Source organism: Dysidea avara, chromosome 8 (genome assembly GCF_963678975.1).
Source record: "Dysidea avara chromosome 8, odDysAvar1.4, whole genome shotgun sequence".
NCBI classification, from domain to species: Eukaryota; Metazoa; Porifera; class Demospongiae; order Dictyoceratida; family Dysideidae; genus Dysidea; species Dysidea avara.
Window position 1 is genome coordinate 20,865,655 of NC_089279.1, and position 20,392 is coordinate 20,886,046.

At 38.9% G+C, this 20,392-nt stretch overlaps 1 protein-coding gene and 1 long non-coding RNA gene across 4 annotated transcripts in view; one reads left to right on the forward strand and one right to left on the reverse strand.

The window, feature by feature from the left end:
- The window catches only part of LOC136265012 (b(0,+)-type amino acid transporter 1-like), a 39,192-nt gene that overhangs the window by 5,544 nt on the left and 13,256 nt on the right, over nt 1–20,392 (forward strand). Inside the window, exons 1-5 of one of the 2 annotated variants that reach the window (XM_066059769.1) lie at nt 11,627–11,720; nt 11,919–12,522; nt 13,166–13,291; nt 15,569–15,668; nt 16,408–16,452. In XM_066059769.1, coding sequence (XP_065915841.1) covers nt 11,964–12,522; nt 13,166–13,291; nt 15,569–15,668; nt 16,408–16,452 — 830 coding nt within the window. In that variant the 5' untranslated portion in view covers nt 11,627–11,720; nt 11,919–11,963. Of the gene's footprint in view, nt 1–11,626; nt 11,721–11,918; nt 12,523–13,165; nt 13,292–15,568; nt 15,669–16,407; nt 16,453–20,392 lie in introns of those variants that run through there. The other variant, XM_066059770.1, reaches the window with a different exon arrangement.
- On the reverse strand, nt 26–11,698 carry LOC136265013 (uncharacterized). 2 transcript variants are annotated; one of them, XR_010705350.1, is made up of 5 exons: nt 11,551–11,698; nt 2,082–9,865; nt 1,789–2,031; nt 233–294; nt 26–177 (listed from the first exon to the last, which is right to left on the reverse strand). It is a non-coding gene; the product is annotated as an uncharacterized lncRNA (long non-coding RNA). The 2 variants fall into 2 exon arrangements; XR_010705349.1 differs by having other exon boundaries at nt 2,082–2,186; nt 11,551–11,680.

The window sequence follows — 20,392 nt, forward strand, 5'->3', positions numbered from 1 at the left end:
CCCCCACACATACTACATACATGCGTAACGACATTAGTATCATGCACTTAAAAAACTCAATAAATACATGCATCGTGATGTCATAAAATTTATGTACAGTATACATGTAAAGGATTCTATAATAATGTCCTTGCAGTTATTCTTTGCAGTAGTTACTGCAACATGAACCATCCTCTTCTGTGTAGAGAAATGCATTGTATGTAGCAGCATACTAAACTTTGCAGAAGTGTACCTTGATCCTAGCTACCAGAGCCAGGAGGCGATTGTCAGAATCCTTAGTAACACAACATGGGTCTGTATAAAAACGAAAAAGGCGTGTGATTTTTTATGAAACATTATGTCACCACAATCATAATATTCTAATCAGAACAAGGTATGTGTACCTATGCACTATTATCAGAAACTTAAAGTTAGTAGTGTACCTAGTAACCATTACCTATAGTTAGCAACCTTATCATACGTATATGCCAGTGTTGTAAGTGGGTCGGGTCATCCAGATTATCCTGGTCACTTGGGTTGCATTTTGTCCAGATCAAGTGGGTCTTGTCCACTTTATTAAATATCTGGGTCTGACCCAGATGGGATCACATGTGCATAAATTTACAAGTTCAATTTTATTGATGGAAATACATGTACATACTGAAGAAACTTACATGGAACCATGCCCATCATTTGAGAGTATTTTGGTATTTGTCAGGATTATGGATCCATGTCCATTATTTTATTGGGATTGAATGCTGCTGTCTGTGGGCATGCATGGCATCATTCCCCTTATAGGGATCGAGTGCTGCTGCTGCTGTTGCTGCTTATACCGTATGCAAGGAAATTTTGACGCAAGTAAAATTTTACGAATTTACACTTTAGCAAATATGACAAAATAAATGTTGATGTAGATAAAACTTGCATCTTTAAAGATGCTTAAGGGCATTTGATGAATTTAAATTTGACGAATTAAATCGATTTGTCAAAATTTTCCTTGCATGCGTATGGTAGGTAACTAGTCTGGCATCAAGACAGCCCACTATGGTCTCTGTAGCTGTCTGTAGACTTACATGGAGACACACCCACTTGTCAATTGTTGATAATGTCTGTTACAATACTTATTTATTGCAGATGACCCTTTCTGTAGCAATAAGGCTCACCTTAAGTTAACCCTCAATATTGATAAAACGACTTGTACGCAAGTCTTAAGACTGTTTTGCAGCTGCAACTGGTCTCATCCATACAAACTACTGTTTTAGTTGTTGAGGGTATTGTGCCCAAAATTAACCCTTGGGTTTTGAATGAACAATATAATGTCTAGTATGATCATAGCTTCTAGCAATTAAATCTGTGCAGTGCCATAAATGGCAAGATTGAAGCTTGCCTTCTATTAAACTTAAATCTGTGTGATATAAGTGAGTAAATCACGAAGGGGAGTGAAACATAGAGGGTAGTAGCCGGGATGAAAAGTTTCCATAAATGGACTTGAGTATGTTAATAAGTTCTCAGCCACCAAGTGAACACCACAAGGTACTCAGTATCATATGGGTATTTGTGGATACTGCAGTGGAACTTTTTCATTATGAACACTGCAGTACCATTATTCTTAGTAAATAATGGTTGACTTTAAGATATTGAACTATGTATATAATATCAAGAATGGTAAGTATGTCTTGTATCTGAGTAGTGAATGTGTTGGTGGTATGGTGAATTCTAGAATTGTTGCTCTCTAGGGATATATAGAGAGCAACAATTCGAGAATTCACCATACCACCAACACATTCACTACTCAGATACAAGACATACTTATCATTCTTGACATCCACTGGGAAGAGTCCGGCTCTGGCAGCTCCTTCTTTGTCATAGCAACATACTCCTTCAGTGCTTGACAACCATCCCTAGCAACACAACCAAACAACAACACAATTAGATGGGTCATGTAACAAGAGATCACCCAATAATACTGAATGACTGAATAGTGTTTAGCCGTTAACTATCAGCGTAGACATCATCACAATAATATCATGAAACATTAGTCCAATAATTCTTCTGTGAAATACAATACATATGACTTGAGACTTGATAAGCTTACAGCATACTTGGACGTGGATACGATGGACCTTTGTCTGTGTAGTACAGTACAGAATCACTAACTATGCACCCATCTCAGTATCACATTAATGAGTCTCAAGTCCAAAGAAACCCTATTGTGAGCAGAAACAGCACTGGGACACCTGTGTAACACTTAGGCACTTGAGGCTGCACAGAACTATGGTAACATGCATAAGAACTGTCATAGTTTCATGTAAATAGAGGCCGTGGAACCCTACATCCAAGATAAATTAGGCATTTGCTTCCCCTCACACCACACACACGCACACACTACAGTGTACTACATATGATACACACACCTTTCACTGCCTGTCCTGGGATCAACTCTTAATCCCAGCCCCCATCCCCCATGAGACACATCACGCCCATAGCCAAGAAACACTGAGTAACCTAGATTTACAAGCCTTTTCATTCTGGTTAGGTGGACCTCATAGCGGGAGGTTGGGCTACGAACAATGGCAGGTATCTGAGCTTCTTCAGCCTGTTCCAATCAGTATGTTGTGTATGCAATGTATGAAGTGTATGCATGGGGGCCCCACACACACTCACACACACACAAAGCAAAGTGAAAAGCCTTAAGCTGTCACTAATGCAGTCACACCTACCCAGTCAACAAGCACTGGGATACCTGTGCACTACTCAAGTGCTATGAGTCATCACTGGCAAATCCTCCTGGGGCAGGACTAGTAACCTGTATGGGGCTGTATCATGTCTCACGGGTGAAGGTGTGGGTACTAAAAGTCCTACCTGAACCTTCACCCATTGTGTGAGACATGGACTGTTGGCATTTGTATACACACATACATACGTACGTACGTATGTTGTGTACATGTGTATGTGCAGTATGCACATACGTACATACATACATACATGCATACGTATGTATATACATACATACATACATAATTAAAGTTACAGTGAAACCTGTGGACGCCTTGGGACCAATCAATAGTGTCCTGATTATCAAGGTTTGTTTGCATGTTAAGGAATACTTTGGACCATTTCCAAGTGTCCAGATTTTGCAGGTGTCCTTGTTTTCAAGTGTCCTGATTAACAGGTTTCTCTCTCTCTCTCTCTCTCTCTCACACACACACACACACACACACACACACACGCAGACACACACACACACGCACACACGCAGACACACACACACACGCACACACGCAGACACACACACACACGCAGACACACACACACACACGCAGACACACACACACACGCAGACACACACACACACGCAGACACACACACACACACACACACGCAGACACACACACACACACACACACACACACACACACACACACACGCAGACACACACACACACACACGCAGACACACACACACACACACACGCAGACACACACACACACACACACACACACACGCAGACACACACACACACACACACGCAGACACACACACACACACAGACGCAGACACACACACAGACGCAGACACACACACACACACAGACGCAGACACACACACAGACGCAGACACACACACAGACGCAGACACACACACAGACGCAGACACACACACAGACGCAGACACACACACAGACGCAGACACACACACAGACGCAGACACACACACAGACGCAGACACACACACAGACGCAGACACACACACAGACGCAGACACACACACACACACAGACGCAGACACACACGCAGACACACATGCAGACAGACAGACAGACAGACAGACACACACACACACACACACACACACACACACACACACACACACACACACACACACACACACACACACACACACACAAAGCTGAGAGTATACATAATAATTTATTATACTGCTTCTAGGAACACCTGGCTTTTTGACTGATAAACATCATGGTTACAAAGTTTTGGAGGAGCAAGATGTTACAAAACCTTTAAAGGTTCTGAAGCTTCTGGTTTTGTCCCAGATACTACTTTATGCCTTCAGAACATGTTAGTTGTTGGTTTAACCAATGACATAAAGGTGCTTATATGAGCATGCACGGTAATGGTTGCCATGGCTCTAGTATTATTATCAGTCAACACAACTGCATAAAAAGCCATTGAAAAATAAACGAATTGAGTAGCAATGTGGGGTCTACAAGTTCTCTTAGTAGTATTGCTACACGCTTTCAGACTTTTAATTCTTCAAATTCCATGTCATACCCATACACTATTATACATTGTAAACATCACTGATGATGGATAATATGGTTACCATGGTTATATGTACATCTTTCATCACTATGTCTGATGTATAAAGCTAACTGTTCAACTACATTACAAGTCACCACATTGCCAAATGCTTGTCATATCATTACTCATGGTGGGACATTATCAATGATTCAATCTTTATGTATCAATATGCAGGATTACATAAATATGTAGAAACTGGCAAGTTTTGAAAAACCTGTCTACCTGTATGTATATGAATAATAGTAAAATGGCTAACACTTTTGTCTAACTACACACTATAGTAGGTTAACTGGTCGTGAGGGTTTTATCCTATACACTTGTCCCACCATTGCAGCACACACTACAATAAATCTTGTAAACACGGAACATATAAAAGTAATGATACCTACAAAATACCTACAAAATATACACGCAGCACATTTTCAGGTATGAATGACATGCCCTCCAAGAAATTCTTGTGTATTCTCAGTAACCTGAGAATGACAGCCCATCCAGGAAATTTTGTATTTTAGACATTTTAGATTGATTCTAGTGCATGCTCAGGTACCTGAGAATGACAAGCTCATTCAGTGTATTTTAGAGTCTCTTAGATTGGTTCTAGTGCATTCTCAGGTTACTACTGTTCCTGATGCACTTTCATTTAAACTATTGCCTAAAATTTAAAGGGACCAAGGATTTACCAATAGGTGAGGGTTCTTCTTCCCCTAAATGAATGAGTGTCCCCCTTCCCCTAAATGAAACCTGACCTGGACCCACTATGCAAGATACCAGGACACACAAACACACACACGCACAAAGCAAAAAAGCCAAAGCCTTTAGCATGGTCATGCATGCCTTCCCAGTGAACCAGCACTGGGACACTAATTTGCTACTCAGGTGCTACGAGGAGGCTGTCCCATGACTTACAGGTGAAGGTGTGGGCACCCAAAGTCCCACCTGAATCTCACCCTTATTGTGAGTCAGTATTTGCTTTAAATGGTTGGACAATCTACTCGGAACCAACAAGAAGGCTACCAAAAACAAGCAAACATAGCAGAGAGTTAGAATCTTGACATCGCAATGCCTAGACCAGCTGGTGAGTTGATCCCAAGCAACTTGTCATTTAGTCAAATTTAGTCAAACTTAGTCAAGTGCCTAAGGAGCCACCTAGCCTGGGATCTGGATAGAGGTGGTGGAAGTACTACCCAGACTAGTGATGCAACTGTCTTACCTGCACAGCTCTAAACGCAGCAAGAACTCCACTGTGTGGCTCCTTAGACACTTGACTAAATTACATGTTGTTTGGGATCAAGTCACCAGCTAGTCTGTATTCAACAGTGTTGTGATGTCAAGATTCTGACCCCCATATATATATATACATGTATTTAGTAACCTCTGAGTAGTAATATATGCATCAAATGTCCGACTGTTTTTTCCGCAGCATACTTTAATTTAGATTTATAATGAACGTTCAATGGAGATAAGATTTCTCAAGCAAATGCAGAGTTCAATATGATCCATGTATGAGTTTGCTTTGCGTTTATTTACTGAGTATTTGCTCAGAAGACAAATTAGTTTTTAATTGTCTTTGAGTAGGTCTGTTAGATTAAACCCCAAATGTGTATATCACCATGTAACCTTGAAAACTACATGAATGTTTGCATTCTGGCAGCTCTAACACACACACACACACACACACGCACGCACACATTATACTACACCCATACAGATCCATATGTAATAGGATAAATAATATTATTTGTGTATACGTGTTTATGTATCTGGTGATCTGCACGTGAGCTCCCTCTCTCACATACATATAACAAATTGTACGTTATCACAACCAATGCAATGTACAATTGGTACCATTTTTACATTAATGGTATAGGGGCATTTATTTGATGCAATTTTTGTCTCAGTTGTGCATTCAAGAAGTCTAGCCGGACCATATGAGATTGCAGCAGTTGGTCTGCCTTAATGTTACAGGTCCCCACCCAATAATCAGAGACAAGGATATACATAGGAAAAAAAACCCATGGCATATTCACATCAGAAGTAACTAAATGGGCAAAAGCAAAGCAAAGCCTTTGGCTGCCGCTAGCACAGTCATGCCTACCAACTGAACCAGCACTGGGACACTTGTGCGTTACTCAGGTACTATGAGTTAATGCCAGCAAATCATCCTGGGGGGAAAACTAGTGAACCCCAGGAGGCTGTACCATGTGTCACATGTGAAGGTGTGGACACATAAAGTCCCATCTGGACCTCCACCCATTGTGTGAGATGCAGACAGTCAACATTTGCTTCCCCAGTTACCCAAGGTCTACCCAGGTAAATGAGCACACATACGTAGGGTATAGCAAAATAGCTAGTTCAAAGGTTTTGATACTTATAGAAAAGTCTCCCAGCTTATTTTGACTCAAGATCACTTGCTGCAGTTTCTGCACACTTAGCATGGTGTAACAGCTTGCTGTTTCTGTTCCTATTACATTGACTATTGTTACTAATTGCTATATGCCAGTATAGCTGCAACAAGTATTATAGAGTCAATCACTAGTGGCTTATTCAGTATCATCACCAGGGCTAACTGCACTTTAGATTAGACAGACTGAAGTGCAGTAACAAAGGCTGAGGCTCTGATTGTCTTTGGCTATGTCACTCAAAAGCAGTAGTAGCAGCAAGCAAGCAGCAGTGACAAAAATCTTGTTTTAAGCCATTTCCTAGTTGTTCAAGAGGTATTCACTACTCTTCAGCGGCTCATAAGTTCCTGTCACTGCCAATGGCAGAACCAGCAACCATCAAATCAAACAATGGGAAGGTTAAATCAAGGGATCAAAAGGAGAGATAATCAAGTACCTTAAAAACCAGATGATTTTCTTCCCAAAAACCATTTGTGTCTGAAGCAATTTACCACAACGAATCACTCGTCTTCTAACCACTCTTTTGATAGTCATGACTGTCAAGCAATAAAATCCCATTGTCAGAAGATCAAGCTACATTTAAGTCAATAAAAAAAAAAGATTGTGGTTACAGATGGTTCTATAGCAAGGGGGTGACTCACAGGCACTCATTGTAGGTAGATCTACAACCACGGTCAAAGTCTAAGTTAAAGGTCAAGGCCACCAAATTTGTGCCAAGTCAAAGGTCAAAATTTCCCACAATCGAAAAGTAGTGAAATATCGTCGCTAGGTCACCGATCAAAGATTGAAAAAGGCTCTTAGTCACAGGTCAAAGTGAAATTACGGTGGGTCAAGACTTTAACTGCGGTCACAGATCTACCTACAGTAAGTGCCTGTGTATCACCCCCTTGTATAGCTATTCTTTGCTGTTGATAATATCACACTGTCCACCATCTACTGCAAGGGGGGCTGTCACGCTGCAGGTGGTCCCCCGCCACAAGTGGTCCGGCCGGACCAACTACCTCGCCTCAGGCCGGACCAACTACCTCGCCTCAGGCCGGACCATGTAAAGTTGCTGCAGATGGTCCGCCCTGCTGCAGCTGGTCCCCCCAATGAAATCTCCACTATCAGCTTCCCAGTCAGTACTAGTTCAACGTCTTGATCAAAACGCACTGACCTCCACGAAATACGCAGTGAAGCGAAATTTGAGTAATGCATGACCTATATTCTTAAACATATAATTCTGAACATTGCATTGCTTTGCATTCACGTGGTTCTTAATTCGTGTAATTCGTTGTGGGCACTAGTGTCCCTTTTGATCCCCCTTTTCAAAAATATAAACAAAACATACTCTAATAGAGCAGTCAGTCAAGCAGAACAGTCACCAATATGACATGGCTTAGTGTCATGTAGTCACCCACATGCAGTTGCCAGCAGTATGTGACAAGATAACACTAAGATGCATCTCTGGAAGAGGCTACAAATAAAGCTTCTGGGAACCTCCATCACTTCGGTGTAACTTGCAATGCTCAATTTACCATCTCCACTTTCATGACACACCAACTGAACAGTTGGCTATAGTTTTCTCAGTTCTATAATAAAACATGATTTAATCTCTATACTCTGATTTAGGCTGGAGTATGGGTTAGACAGTTGTTCTACCAATGGTGAAAACCATTAATTCACTTGGAAAAAAAGGCTTGGACAGTGATCAGGAACTACTATTAGCTGCATGTTTCACACCTCATACACAGCTTCAATAGCTACAGACAATAATTTTTGAACATGCCGGCATGTACTAAAATGTCAGTTTCATCAAAAATGGTATATACAGGCAGGCTTTAAACTCTCCATTAATGATACTAGAACTAATGCAGTATATGGTTACCTTAAGTGGTTCTTACAAGCCAATAAGTTAGTAAACTTAAAGTGTGACACATAATAGTTTAATTGAGTCACCACACACAATGGTACTTTTTTTATTGTTCTATATTCCAGCCATATCTTATACCTTATTTACACTGCAGCATTTATTATCTCAGTTTCAAAAATCAATGTGGTGGCTATTCAAACTTGACTACCTCTCAATGTTCAAAAACAATGTTGAATTTTTAGCATAATAGGTTGGATTTTTGAGTACTGCTCAAAAGCATAATAGGCTAAATTAGCTCAAACCTAGCAGAGAATAACCAAAGCTAATGCAAAAGGCTGCATGCATGTCTTTCTGGCAATGAGCCTAAGCAGCATGCATGTATGTATAAACACAACTTGGCTAGTTGAAAATAAGAAATCATTTGTTCGGTTATGTAGATTCTCCATTTTAAAATCTGTTATTCACAACTTGATGTGCTTTTCAGTTACTTGGAGCAACTGATTGTGACAACCAGCAAGGATTAACATTTTAGGACTTACAAAATCAGATACAATTACAGTAGATACTGTATACTCAGTAATGTTACTTAGCAGTTGTCAACAGACTTGTGTGTGTGTGGAGTCAGTAGAGGTTACTGATAAAGACAAGCTGAATGAGTTGAACAAGAAATGTTTGGAACGAAAAGGTGGAATTGGAATTTTACTTTATTTCTATTTCAAACTATTGTGATAATGAGTCAGTGCTAGTACTTTCACGATTTCCATTTCTTGAATCCTGCACGTAGTTGAGATTCATACCAGCATTGACAAAATTTGCATTTAGTGGATTCTCTATAATATCCACTGTTTTACCTATAAATGTGAGAAAGCATCATTGTTATGACCAGACCAACCACCCTCACTGTTGGCCAGTACAGTAGGGGATCAATAGCCAATCGAGCTAAATAATTACCAAATCTGAAAACTCCACTTGATGTCCATGCAACTATTTACGTTACTGTATATTTCACCATTTTACACAGGGTCATGGGTGTCACATGGTTATATAGGAAAGGGTTCACCATGCTCACAACAACACTTCACAAAAGCACTGACACAATTCATCACGGAGATTGTACTGGCCACTCAAAGTTGTAGGACTCTAAAAGAGTATACATGTAATATAAAATAATATTATTAATTAAGTGTGAGTAAGTTAGTTATTGATCACATGATCATTACAAACAACTATCCTTGAAAACAATATCTGGTATCTCTTTTGCTTGATATTATGAAATTCTCTTCTTAAGCATTATACTCCTTGGATATGGTCAATAGCTGTAAAGAGCTCAAGTAATTTAATTATAGATGGTAAAATTGTAGTTACAGTTTACAACTGCTACATAGCTGTTGATTCAGATGGCACTGACCTTCTTGGTGACTTAATGACTACAATATCAGCACATCATGGACTGCATTATAGTATTTTGCATGAGATCAGTGAAGGTGTTACTGTACTTCTATGAAAATCCAGCTTCTAATTTAATCATGCTTCATATCAATGACATAAGATTACCTTTCCAAGAACCTCTTATAATTGCATTTACGTGATGTGTATTAAGCCATTGTACTTTTCATCATCATCTATATAGCACTGTAGCTGTAATGCATGGATGTGGGTACATTATGTGCTCAGGCATCACAGCTGATAAACCTCTATGCAGTAGCCTTTTGCTGTGCCAGTGGATTGTGCCAGTCAACCTCAATACTGTGAACACTAATAGTTAACTACTAATAATAGTATCAGCTAAAGTTTTGTTATTACACTGTATGTCATTTATATGTAATTTATCTTGTCGGCATTAAGCTGCAAGTTTAATTGTACAGTGAACCTCTTTATTATGGACACTGTGGGACACAGAATTTTTGGCCACTTTTTGCTATAATATAGAGGTTTTCCTTTTTCAGAGGTAAAAATGTATTGACCAGACCATTTGAGACCAAAATGTTTGTCCTTATTGTGGAGGTTTTTTCTATTGTGTCCTTAATTCGGGGAGTTTGTTAAGAGAGGTTCCACTGTATGTACTATAGCTAGCTATAGTGTTTTTACTCCTAATGTTTACAGCAGCTGATCCAGGGTTTATCAAAGGGGGTGCACCAGTATATGCATGGAGTAGGGATCTGTGCCCCCCAGAAGCTAAAGCTTTTTGTAGGACAAAATTACGTTGAATGGTTTAGATCATACTGCTTTTTATGTGGACTACATTGATCAAGAGGTGGTATAGGGACATTAAGTGACAATCGTGCCAGCAGATTATTATTATTATAGACCTAAAGAATGGCATACACAAGATCGCATGCATTTCATTTGCAAGATATTCTTAGCAGGCTAAATGTACCAATGCAACTGTAGATGTTAGGTGACTGTTCTATTAGAGTATCTCGATCTTGTCCACGTACGCATAGTAGTAATTATAAGGCCACTTCGAAGACCATGCACAGTGGAACGGCCGGGAAGCTAGGTCGGCACAGTGGGGCACTTTGTGCCTAGCCCCACGACTTCTCAAAGATTTATGATCGAGTCTATGATAAAGCCAGTGGGGGACCACTTATGGCAGAGGGGGACCAACTGTGGCGGCGTAAGTTGTCCGGGGGGGACAAGTTGCAGTGCTGCAAGTAGTCCGGGGGGACCAAGTATGGTTGCTGCAACTGGTCCGGGGGGACCGATTTTGGGGGGACCGGTTGTAGCATGACAGGACCCACTAAGGTAACCATGGGGAGAACGTGGTCCAAGTATGGTGTCGTTGTATATTGTTCCATGTAGCAGACTGATTTTAACAAAAAAGCAGCGAGAATCATGGTGATATATAAGTGCTAATTTCCAGGCAAAATAGAATCTATGTTCCACTCCCCCCCAACCCATTCCCAAGTCATAAACCGTCCAATTCTTCTCTAACCCAATCATACACGATAAAATGCATCAACCCAGTATTAAAGAGTGTGTGTAGACACAATTTATGTACCTTAAACAACCCGTTCATTCCCCAGATTCCTGGCCTCGAGCATTCCCTGTCCTTCTATTTATAAAACCGTTCCTATTTCTATAGGATTTGTGATTCCAGACTAAATTACCTAAAACATGTGAACAGTATAACTCAGGTAGAATCTGGTGACTACGGTTAACAACTACCGGGTAAGTACCCGGATAACATGACGGAACCTAGCACAGCACTTGTAGTAGACCTATCATTAAACATTAAACCCGAATAAGCAATGTGCCTGGAACCTTAAAAACCCAGTTTTATAATCTGATACGCATGTGATTTACGGATTTGATATTATTGTCTCTTGACTCGCATGTAAATACTAGCTGTATTCTCGTCACTATTAGAAACGCAGTAGTACCATCAATATCGAGATCAATATTAATGGTACCATGGATCAAGACGTTAACAGATCATCGGATAATTCGGACATGGACGGTGAACAGGTAGAAATGAAGGAACTCGTTCCAGCCGAGGACGAGGAAAGTTCAAAAACCGACCAACCTCAGTTGAAAAGGGAATTAAACCTTTTCTATTTGGTAGGGATGGTAGTCGGCGGAATAATCGGATCAGGAATATTTATTTCACCAAAAGAAGTACTCAGTAATGTCCAGTCTTATGGCATGGCTATTTTAGTCTGGGTGATTGCTGGTGTATTGGGCATGGGTGGTGGACTGTGTTATAGTGAATTGGGGACATTGATCAAGAAATCTGGTGGTGAATTTTCTTATCTGAAGACTGCGTACTCCTTTACTAACAAAAAGAAGTACCATCAAGTTATCGGAGAACTATTAGCATTTTTGTTTGTGTGGACAACTAGTTTACTCGGCAGGCCTGGATCATCTGCTGTGATTTTACTTACATTTGGAGAATATGTGACAAGGGCAGCAAATCCACACTGTGATGAGATTTCAACTACGACGATCAGATTATTAGCTATATCTGCCTTGGGTTAGTAGTGTATGCATACGCACATGTAGATACTGTATAGTGAGTAATTTTTGGATATTTCGAAGAGGCTCTTCTCTTGAACAGTATATTTCCATGTCCTGTTGTTATTCAAAAATTAATTCCCACATGTAAAAGTAACTTGCTTGCACGTGATTCAACGTTTTGCTGTATTTGCTCATGTATTCTTCAACGCAGCACCATTGCTGCTGTCTGTGTCAATAGTCAATATTCAGAATAGCCATTGTTGGGAATTGCATGCCATCTGCTATGCTATGCTATGCTAGCGTTGATACAATCAAGCCGGTGGCTAATTAAAGTTTATTCCCCTTGAGACTCATCTCCAGTGCACAGAGCTATTGATATATTTACCGAAACTGTCAAGCTATGATAAAAACAAAGCAGTTTTCAAGCATATAAATTATTGTTTTGAAATCAATCTAGCAGACATTATTTTTAAAAAATCATTAATGTTAGTATACTTTTATTTCATTCATTTTTACCTGAGGTCGCATCCTTTTTTGTAGCATGGCTGTTTTGTTGTACATACTGTACATGCAGTATTAGTTACGTAACATTGGTTTATAGAACAATTGATGCACATAATGTTTTTTTAAATGTATCTTACCTTACTGTGTATCTGCAGGTATAATTCTATTGCTGAACTGCTATAGTGCAAAACTGAGTGCCTTGTTAGTGACCATTCTCAGTTTTGTGAAGTTGATTGCAGCAGCACTAATAATCATTGTTGGAGTATGGCAGTTTAGTACAGGTACAAATCACAGCTGTTCGTTCTGTGTCTATATAATGTATATAGAGTACACATTAACTGGTGATATTTCGCATCGTATATATACCCGATATCTGTTATTGATACAGTTCCGGACATGGGGCAAGCACTCAGCACTTTATTAATGTATGTTGGAGTCCTTTGGATGTGTTTGCAAGCATTTACACTTGTCATAATTTAGCCTTTTGATAAAGTGCTTGAGAATACATGTTTACATTATAGTGCACAAACAAATAGAGAATGCGTCTGTATGTAGCTTACTTTCCTTCAGTATCAATTCAAGTAGGCCTGTGGGTTATATAATTATTTTTTAATGGATTGCTTATATAAAAGTTTGTTCAAGTATGCATGGCTCTAGCATTTTTATTTTTCTAACTGCTGACATTTGTGGCAAAAAATGTATTTTGACATATTACTGTATATACCAAACTTATTGCTACAAAACAATTGAGTAAAAAGGCTACCAAGAAGTTGGTGCAAAGTGGTAAATAAGGACAGCTAATGCACACAAAGTGAAATAAGTTAAATTCAACCTGTCCTGGACCATACCCACTGTGTTGCCAGAATTACAGGCCTTTTAGCTTATCAGGTGTAATACCAGTACTGATACTAATATGCTATTGGTATCGATATCAGTACACAGCCCTACTGTTAACATCCTACAATGTCTGTGTACTTGTGGTATACTGATGAAATCTATGAATAGCTAACTGCTACTATGTACAAGTGTATCTAACTTTGCATGCCTCATTTGCAATAATATAAGTGGCAATTGTAAGTTTGCTTAGTGGATTCATTGATTTCTAGAAGTTGGTCATGCTTTATTACAGTACAGTGTAGTTATGTTTATAGAATTTGTTTTACACTTGTATTAAAAGGCACATCTCAAGCCAAATAATTTCCAATTGTTAAAAAGTCAACTCTGTAGCGTTAGCTGTTGTTGAATTACACTTGGTGATAGATGATTAGCCATTAAATACTTCTGAAATTTTGCAGCAAAGCTATCTAGATCTGTTTCTGGGCTTGAATATATGTATATACTAAAGTTGTACCGATACCAATATTATATTGATATCTGTACTGATATCATGGGTATTGGTATCGGCAAGAGTTCATAATATATATTTATATTATGAACTCTTAGTATCGGTCGCTTGTTTTTTTCACTCGAGTTATATGCACTATTAAAAGTAGTGGTACCATGAAAATTGTACCTTACTGGCCAAGTGATTTAGTTGTCAAGTGGTAAAGTTGGCGTTCGAATCTCAGGTTGCATAGTTAAGTTTTCTGAGGGTTTTTTGCACCACTTTTTTCAGTTTGTTAATGGTTGATTTTTTTGTTCTGTGATTACAAAAACAGACAAGTTTGGATAGAAATCTTTTGTGAGCTATCATAAGTACCAACAAATAAAAGGATAAAAATATATGAACTGTAGTAATCTAACACAGCCATAGTGATCATGCTACATACTCTGTTATGCTGTAATGCATATCAGTTCGCCTTTGAAGTATGGGCTGTGTATGTGATATCGGTTCATTAGAAAACCTGTATTAGATAGAAATAGACAATAAATAAATATCGCATATTGGTATTGGATTTATAAAATGTGATATCGGTACAGCCCTAATATATATACACCTTGTCTTGAATGTATTCTGCCAAGTCATCATGAAGGAAATAGGAGGCAGTTTTCTGGTTGATGTTTATACCATTAAGCATTACTGTAGTGCATTTAAACCACTGGCAGATTGAATGTGTTCAGCATACTGGAAGCTTCCGTGAATGAAAGTATTATTTTGATTAGCTTTACTGGTAATTCTTTTGATGTGGTCATTGAAAGTAAGCTTGTTGTCAATGGTGACCCCTTGACGTTGACAGAAGCAACCTATAATATAATACAGTAACCTGTGATACAGGAGTGAATGTAGGTCTTTATTGTACGTTCCTGAAATCCATAAAGTACACATAAACCCATGCTTGGGTGTGACCTTTTCAGTATACAGGTAAGCACACTACCTACGTACCTGATAGCGAGTCTAAAATATATTCAGAGGGTAACTTATATCGCCTGACACCACAATACTACAACGTTTAGTGGATATATCATAGTGCATCTACAGTACGTATGTCATGGTATTATTTTGAGTGTTAAAAAATAGCAGTATAACTACACTGTTGGTAATTTAGTACATGTACACATGTGTAATGTAATTTGTGTTACTGTGTATACAGTAAACATTATTATTCTCCTTCTCTTAGGCAACAAGCCTAAATCTGCTGGATTGTTTGAGAACACAACAACTGATCCAGCAAAAATTATATTTGCATTTTATGCTGCTTTATGGGCCTATGATGGATGGTAAGTTATGATAGTGCTATGCATTACAGTACTGTATGGCGTGTTGTATTTACCTGAGCCTCACCAAAAAAAGTAATACCAATGGGTCACTCCCATACTGGAAAAACATACAATAATACCATGATGTAATCTAATTGCATTCCTTGTGTTCACAGAAAGAGTGGTCTAATTGCATTCCATGAAAACATGCTGCCATAGATGATGTAATACTGAGGCAAAGATTGCACTGGTAATGAAGATTGTTCTTCAACAGTTTTGGCCATTTCACAAATTTGTATTAACCTAAGCCCATAGCATTCTTAAATCTTTTCGTAGAAATCATCTGTAACCTAGTATTATAAGAATTTGAATAATTGGTGTTTGCCAACATTCCGCAAGTGGTCTGAAACTGTGACCAGACAGTTTATTCCACACAAACTTTATGGCACACGAGACTAACTGAATGTATGGAACATTTTTAAAGTTGCATTAACCATAGCAAACATATACAGCTATATGAAATGTACATGTATTGTATATCAATTTGCCATTAAGCCATTATTTGTTTCTTATCCCTAACCCATGTTGTTTTTCTTACTGAGTTTTACTATTGGTGGTTGATTGTAGCAGTATTATATACTAGTGCATATGTCAGTATATAGTAGTAATATAAGTAGAGTGTAAAGTGTGTATGCATTAACCACAACCTGCAGGTGTAATATGCATTACTGTAACTACTTTTTTGTCTTATTGTTGATAGGGGTAATTTGAGTTACACTGTTGAAGAAGTAAAAAATGTCGAAAAGTATGTACTAATATAATCTTGATGTACAATATATACATGTATGTGATGTAATGAAAACCCTCAAAAAAGTATTCTCTGAAATGTGGACACCTTGGTCAAAACTTGTACATTGTCAATTCTAATAAAGACGCTTTAACAAGACCCCAAGATTTTTGGAGTTGAAGGATCCATTGTCTGTTTGCATTATGTATGTGTGTAATTACAGCAGGTATGATGATATAATGCATTATGTACTATTCAAGCAGATTTTTTATCTGTGTTGTGTACATACATGTATGTGTGAGCTATCTATCATGAACTACTACCAGATCATCTATGTTCTTTGGCCATCATGGATTACTTCTATGGTTTCTTTTTATGGTACATGGTGTTTAGGTGAGTGTTCTATTAGGACTTGGAGTCAAAAAGAGCCAGTAAAAGGACTTTTTATAAAATAACTATTGATAAGTTGGCAAAACCCGGCATTAGTGATACCTTAATAAGTTGCTTGTAAACAACCAGTTGTGATAAAACACTTGTAACTGACTAATCACAAGGCCGGAGAAGACGGTCCGGTTGGTCAGGCCTGATCCAGACCAATAATCTGGAACTGGACCAACTAGCTGACCAGCTCGAACTACATTACTTTCATGCAATCTCTGGACAATCATATCTACACGTACATTTCAGATGTTATTGAAAATGCATGGCACGAGTAGTTACCTCTAGTTTCTCAACCTAACTAAAACACAACTACACGTACAGTACTTCCAATTACCTTACAGTACTAGTGCAGCATAGCATTCGTATCGTTTTGTACAGAAATGATTATGGGTTCTACGTATCACGTGTGCTGACAGTTGGGCATTAATTTATTACGTGTACGGCAGGTGCCTTCTTTGATTCTAAACCAGCACACTCTTATATCACAATTTCTTCATAAAATAATTATTAGCATTTCTTCTTTCACTGGACGAAGGAGTGGCAGTGACAAACTAGGCGCCTCATTCCGCGGCAAGAAGCTGTACACCCATTCATTAGCTACATGGCGGCCATCAGCTGGATGAGATTTTGAGAAGAAATCACTCCTCTTTAACTACCCACTCATCCTGTCGAGATACTGAGCAAACTCTCAGTCTCACCCCACATCGCGCCATTTTCAAATAGTGATTGATCTCTTTAGGTTGGGTAATCCTAAGGCTGCAGCACATGTTGCTGTCAGACCTTCAGTGCTGGTCACTGTAAAGTGCTAATAATAAATACTTAGGTTTAAGGAAGAGAATCCATCCCTCCTGGAGGAAGACTGAGTGTGGCTCTGACTAGACATTGGGTGACCTGCAGTTCGAATCCTGGGGTTGGAGGGATTTTTCCCTTACTTTGGCCCCTTTTCTGTTACTCCTTATCAGTCACTAAGTCAAGTCATTAGGTCTAAGTCCTTGAAGTTAGGTTAGGTAATCCTAAGGCTGCAGCACATGTTGCTGTTAGACCTTCAGTGCTGGTCACTGTAAAGTGCTAATAATAAATACTTTAGGTTTAAGGAAGAAAATCCATCTCTCCTGGAGGAAGACTGAGGACCCTCCTGGAGGAAGACTGAGGATGGCCCCGACTAGACATTGGGTGACCTGCAGTTCGAATCCTGGGGCTGGAGAGATTTTTTTCCCTTACTTTGGCCCCTTTTCTGTTACACCTTATCAGTCACTAAGTCAAGTCATTAGGTCTAAGTTAGGTTAGGTAATCCTAAGGCTGCAGCACATGTTGCTGTCAGACCTTCAGTGCTGGTCACTGTAAAGTGCTAATAATAAAAAATATACAAGCACTAAGAATAATACGAAATGGGGTTAAAATTATGTCATTAATAATAAATGAATAAATGAATAAATAATAAATAATGTTTGAGAAAACTATGTGGCCTAGAGACATGAATCAAGCGGGGATAGATTTGCCTGTGAATGAAGGCACAACCGTATAATAAGTACGCCTGTTCGTGCTGATGATCTTACCGTATGTGTAATTCTATATAACACCCAGCACCACACCCTTGTTTAATTACAGATTGCTTGAAGGAGAAGATTAGTAAGCCTGGAGCCAGAGGCCACCTTACACGTAAACAACGACATTACAAGTATGTTTAAATGTTTGTAACTGTGTATTTTGTATGCAGGATATGCGTTCCAGGCATCATGCAGTGAACAACCAGCTGATGACCAGTTGGGATACCAGCTGATGCGCTGCTAAATGACCAGCTGGAACAACAAGGTAATGAGTAATGTAATACTTGTACCAGTAGTTGTATTATACATCTTCATCCTTCATCTGGCTTGCTAGCGCCTGGAATTATTTTCCACTTGGCTTAACTACTACTCTACTGTGAGTCTGTAATAGCTAAACAAGAAGCCGATGCAGTGCTGCATATACAACAATGTGTAACTATCTCCTGTATGTTGTGCATGGCTGTATGCATAATATTATAGACTGTGATCACTGTGCCAATGCCACACCGCTGATATACTGGCACATCACCAGTGGCCTCTAGTTACAACATAGTCTGTTGTGTCATATTGGATTGATTAGGATCATTTGTTAATTGTGCCTTCACCATATCCCTTGTTCTGCATAGCCTCACTTCACTGCTGAGTCATCTTCAGAGACACATCACACCTACAATATATAGTTACTTTCAATATACACTGTAGCTAACTTAACTTGGTTTTTGTGTAGGTTGTGTTTTAGTATTGTGGTTTTCTGATGCCAGTTAAACTCCCTTGCCTGTGTACGTATGCATATGTATCATTTCCACCGGTACACACACACTGCTCTGAGTGCTGCCTATGCCACTGTTTATACTTGCCCAATGGGTAGGTTGCAACGTTGGTGTATGTACTTGGTTGTATGTGACGCGGTCCTAGTAATAAAAAATAATAATCTCATGATTGTCCACCAGTATATTTACGTGGTGATCCGTTTACTTCATTGCATACAAACCAGTGTAGTACTATACTTGTATTTATGTAGCTGTGTAGCTATTCGCTGGCCACTCATGCCAAATGAAACTTGTTTCACTGGTTGAGGATATCACATATGGCGAGACAATCATCTCCAGGTTGATTTAATAATATTCATTGATTGTTAGATTTTGCTAAGGCTTTTGATAGAGTGCCTCATATAAGACTCATGCAAAAACTTTCATCATATGGAATTGATAACTGTACATATCAATGGATAGAAATATGGCTGACTCAGAGAACACAACATGTAGTGATGCCTGATTCTGTCTTGTCGGGTGTCCCACAGGGAACGATTTTAGCCAGGACCATTGATGTTTCTTATTTATATTAACGACATTTCAGAACAAGTATCATCTCCATTATGTCTCTTTGCTGACGACTAGGGTAATTCACACAGAAACTGAGAAACTGATGCACAACAACTACAATCATGGGCTTTTCATATAAATAGCATTGTTAATAAAGCTTTCAGGACACTAAATTTTGTAAAGCTAATAAACGTATCAAATAATCTGCATATTTTACAATGTTCGTTCCATTTTAGAATACGCATCTGTTATTTGGGACCCTTACCAGTAAGTATACAGCTATAGCTACCTACTTATAAATACATAAATTATAGGATATTCTATAAGGTGGCCATGCTGCATGGGTTCCCTGTGAAATTTGAAGGGAAAGTTGCAAGTTGCTAGTAGTTTTACTTTAAAATTTAGTATCAATTTTAAGGCATTTTCAACAAGCCTTTAATTGCAAAAATTCTACAGCTTCTGGGGATTGCACCCCCAGACTCCCTTGAACTTCTAATTGCTATAACTATCTGTACACTGCATGAGTCATATAGCAAGTTTCATGCTGTGTCCCTGTATGTCAGGTCTACAATTACCTACCTATTATACACACTACTAGGCAATTTCTCTATGAAATTAGTATGAAAATTCATGTAACGTTCATGGAAA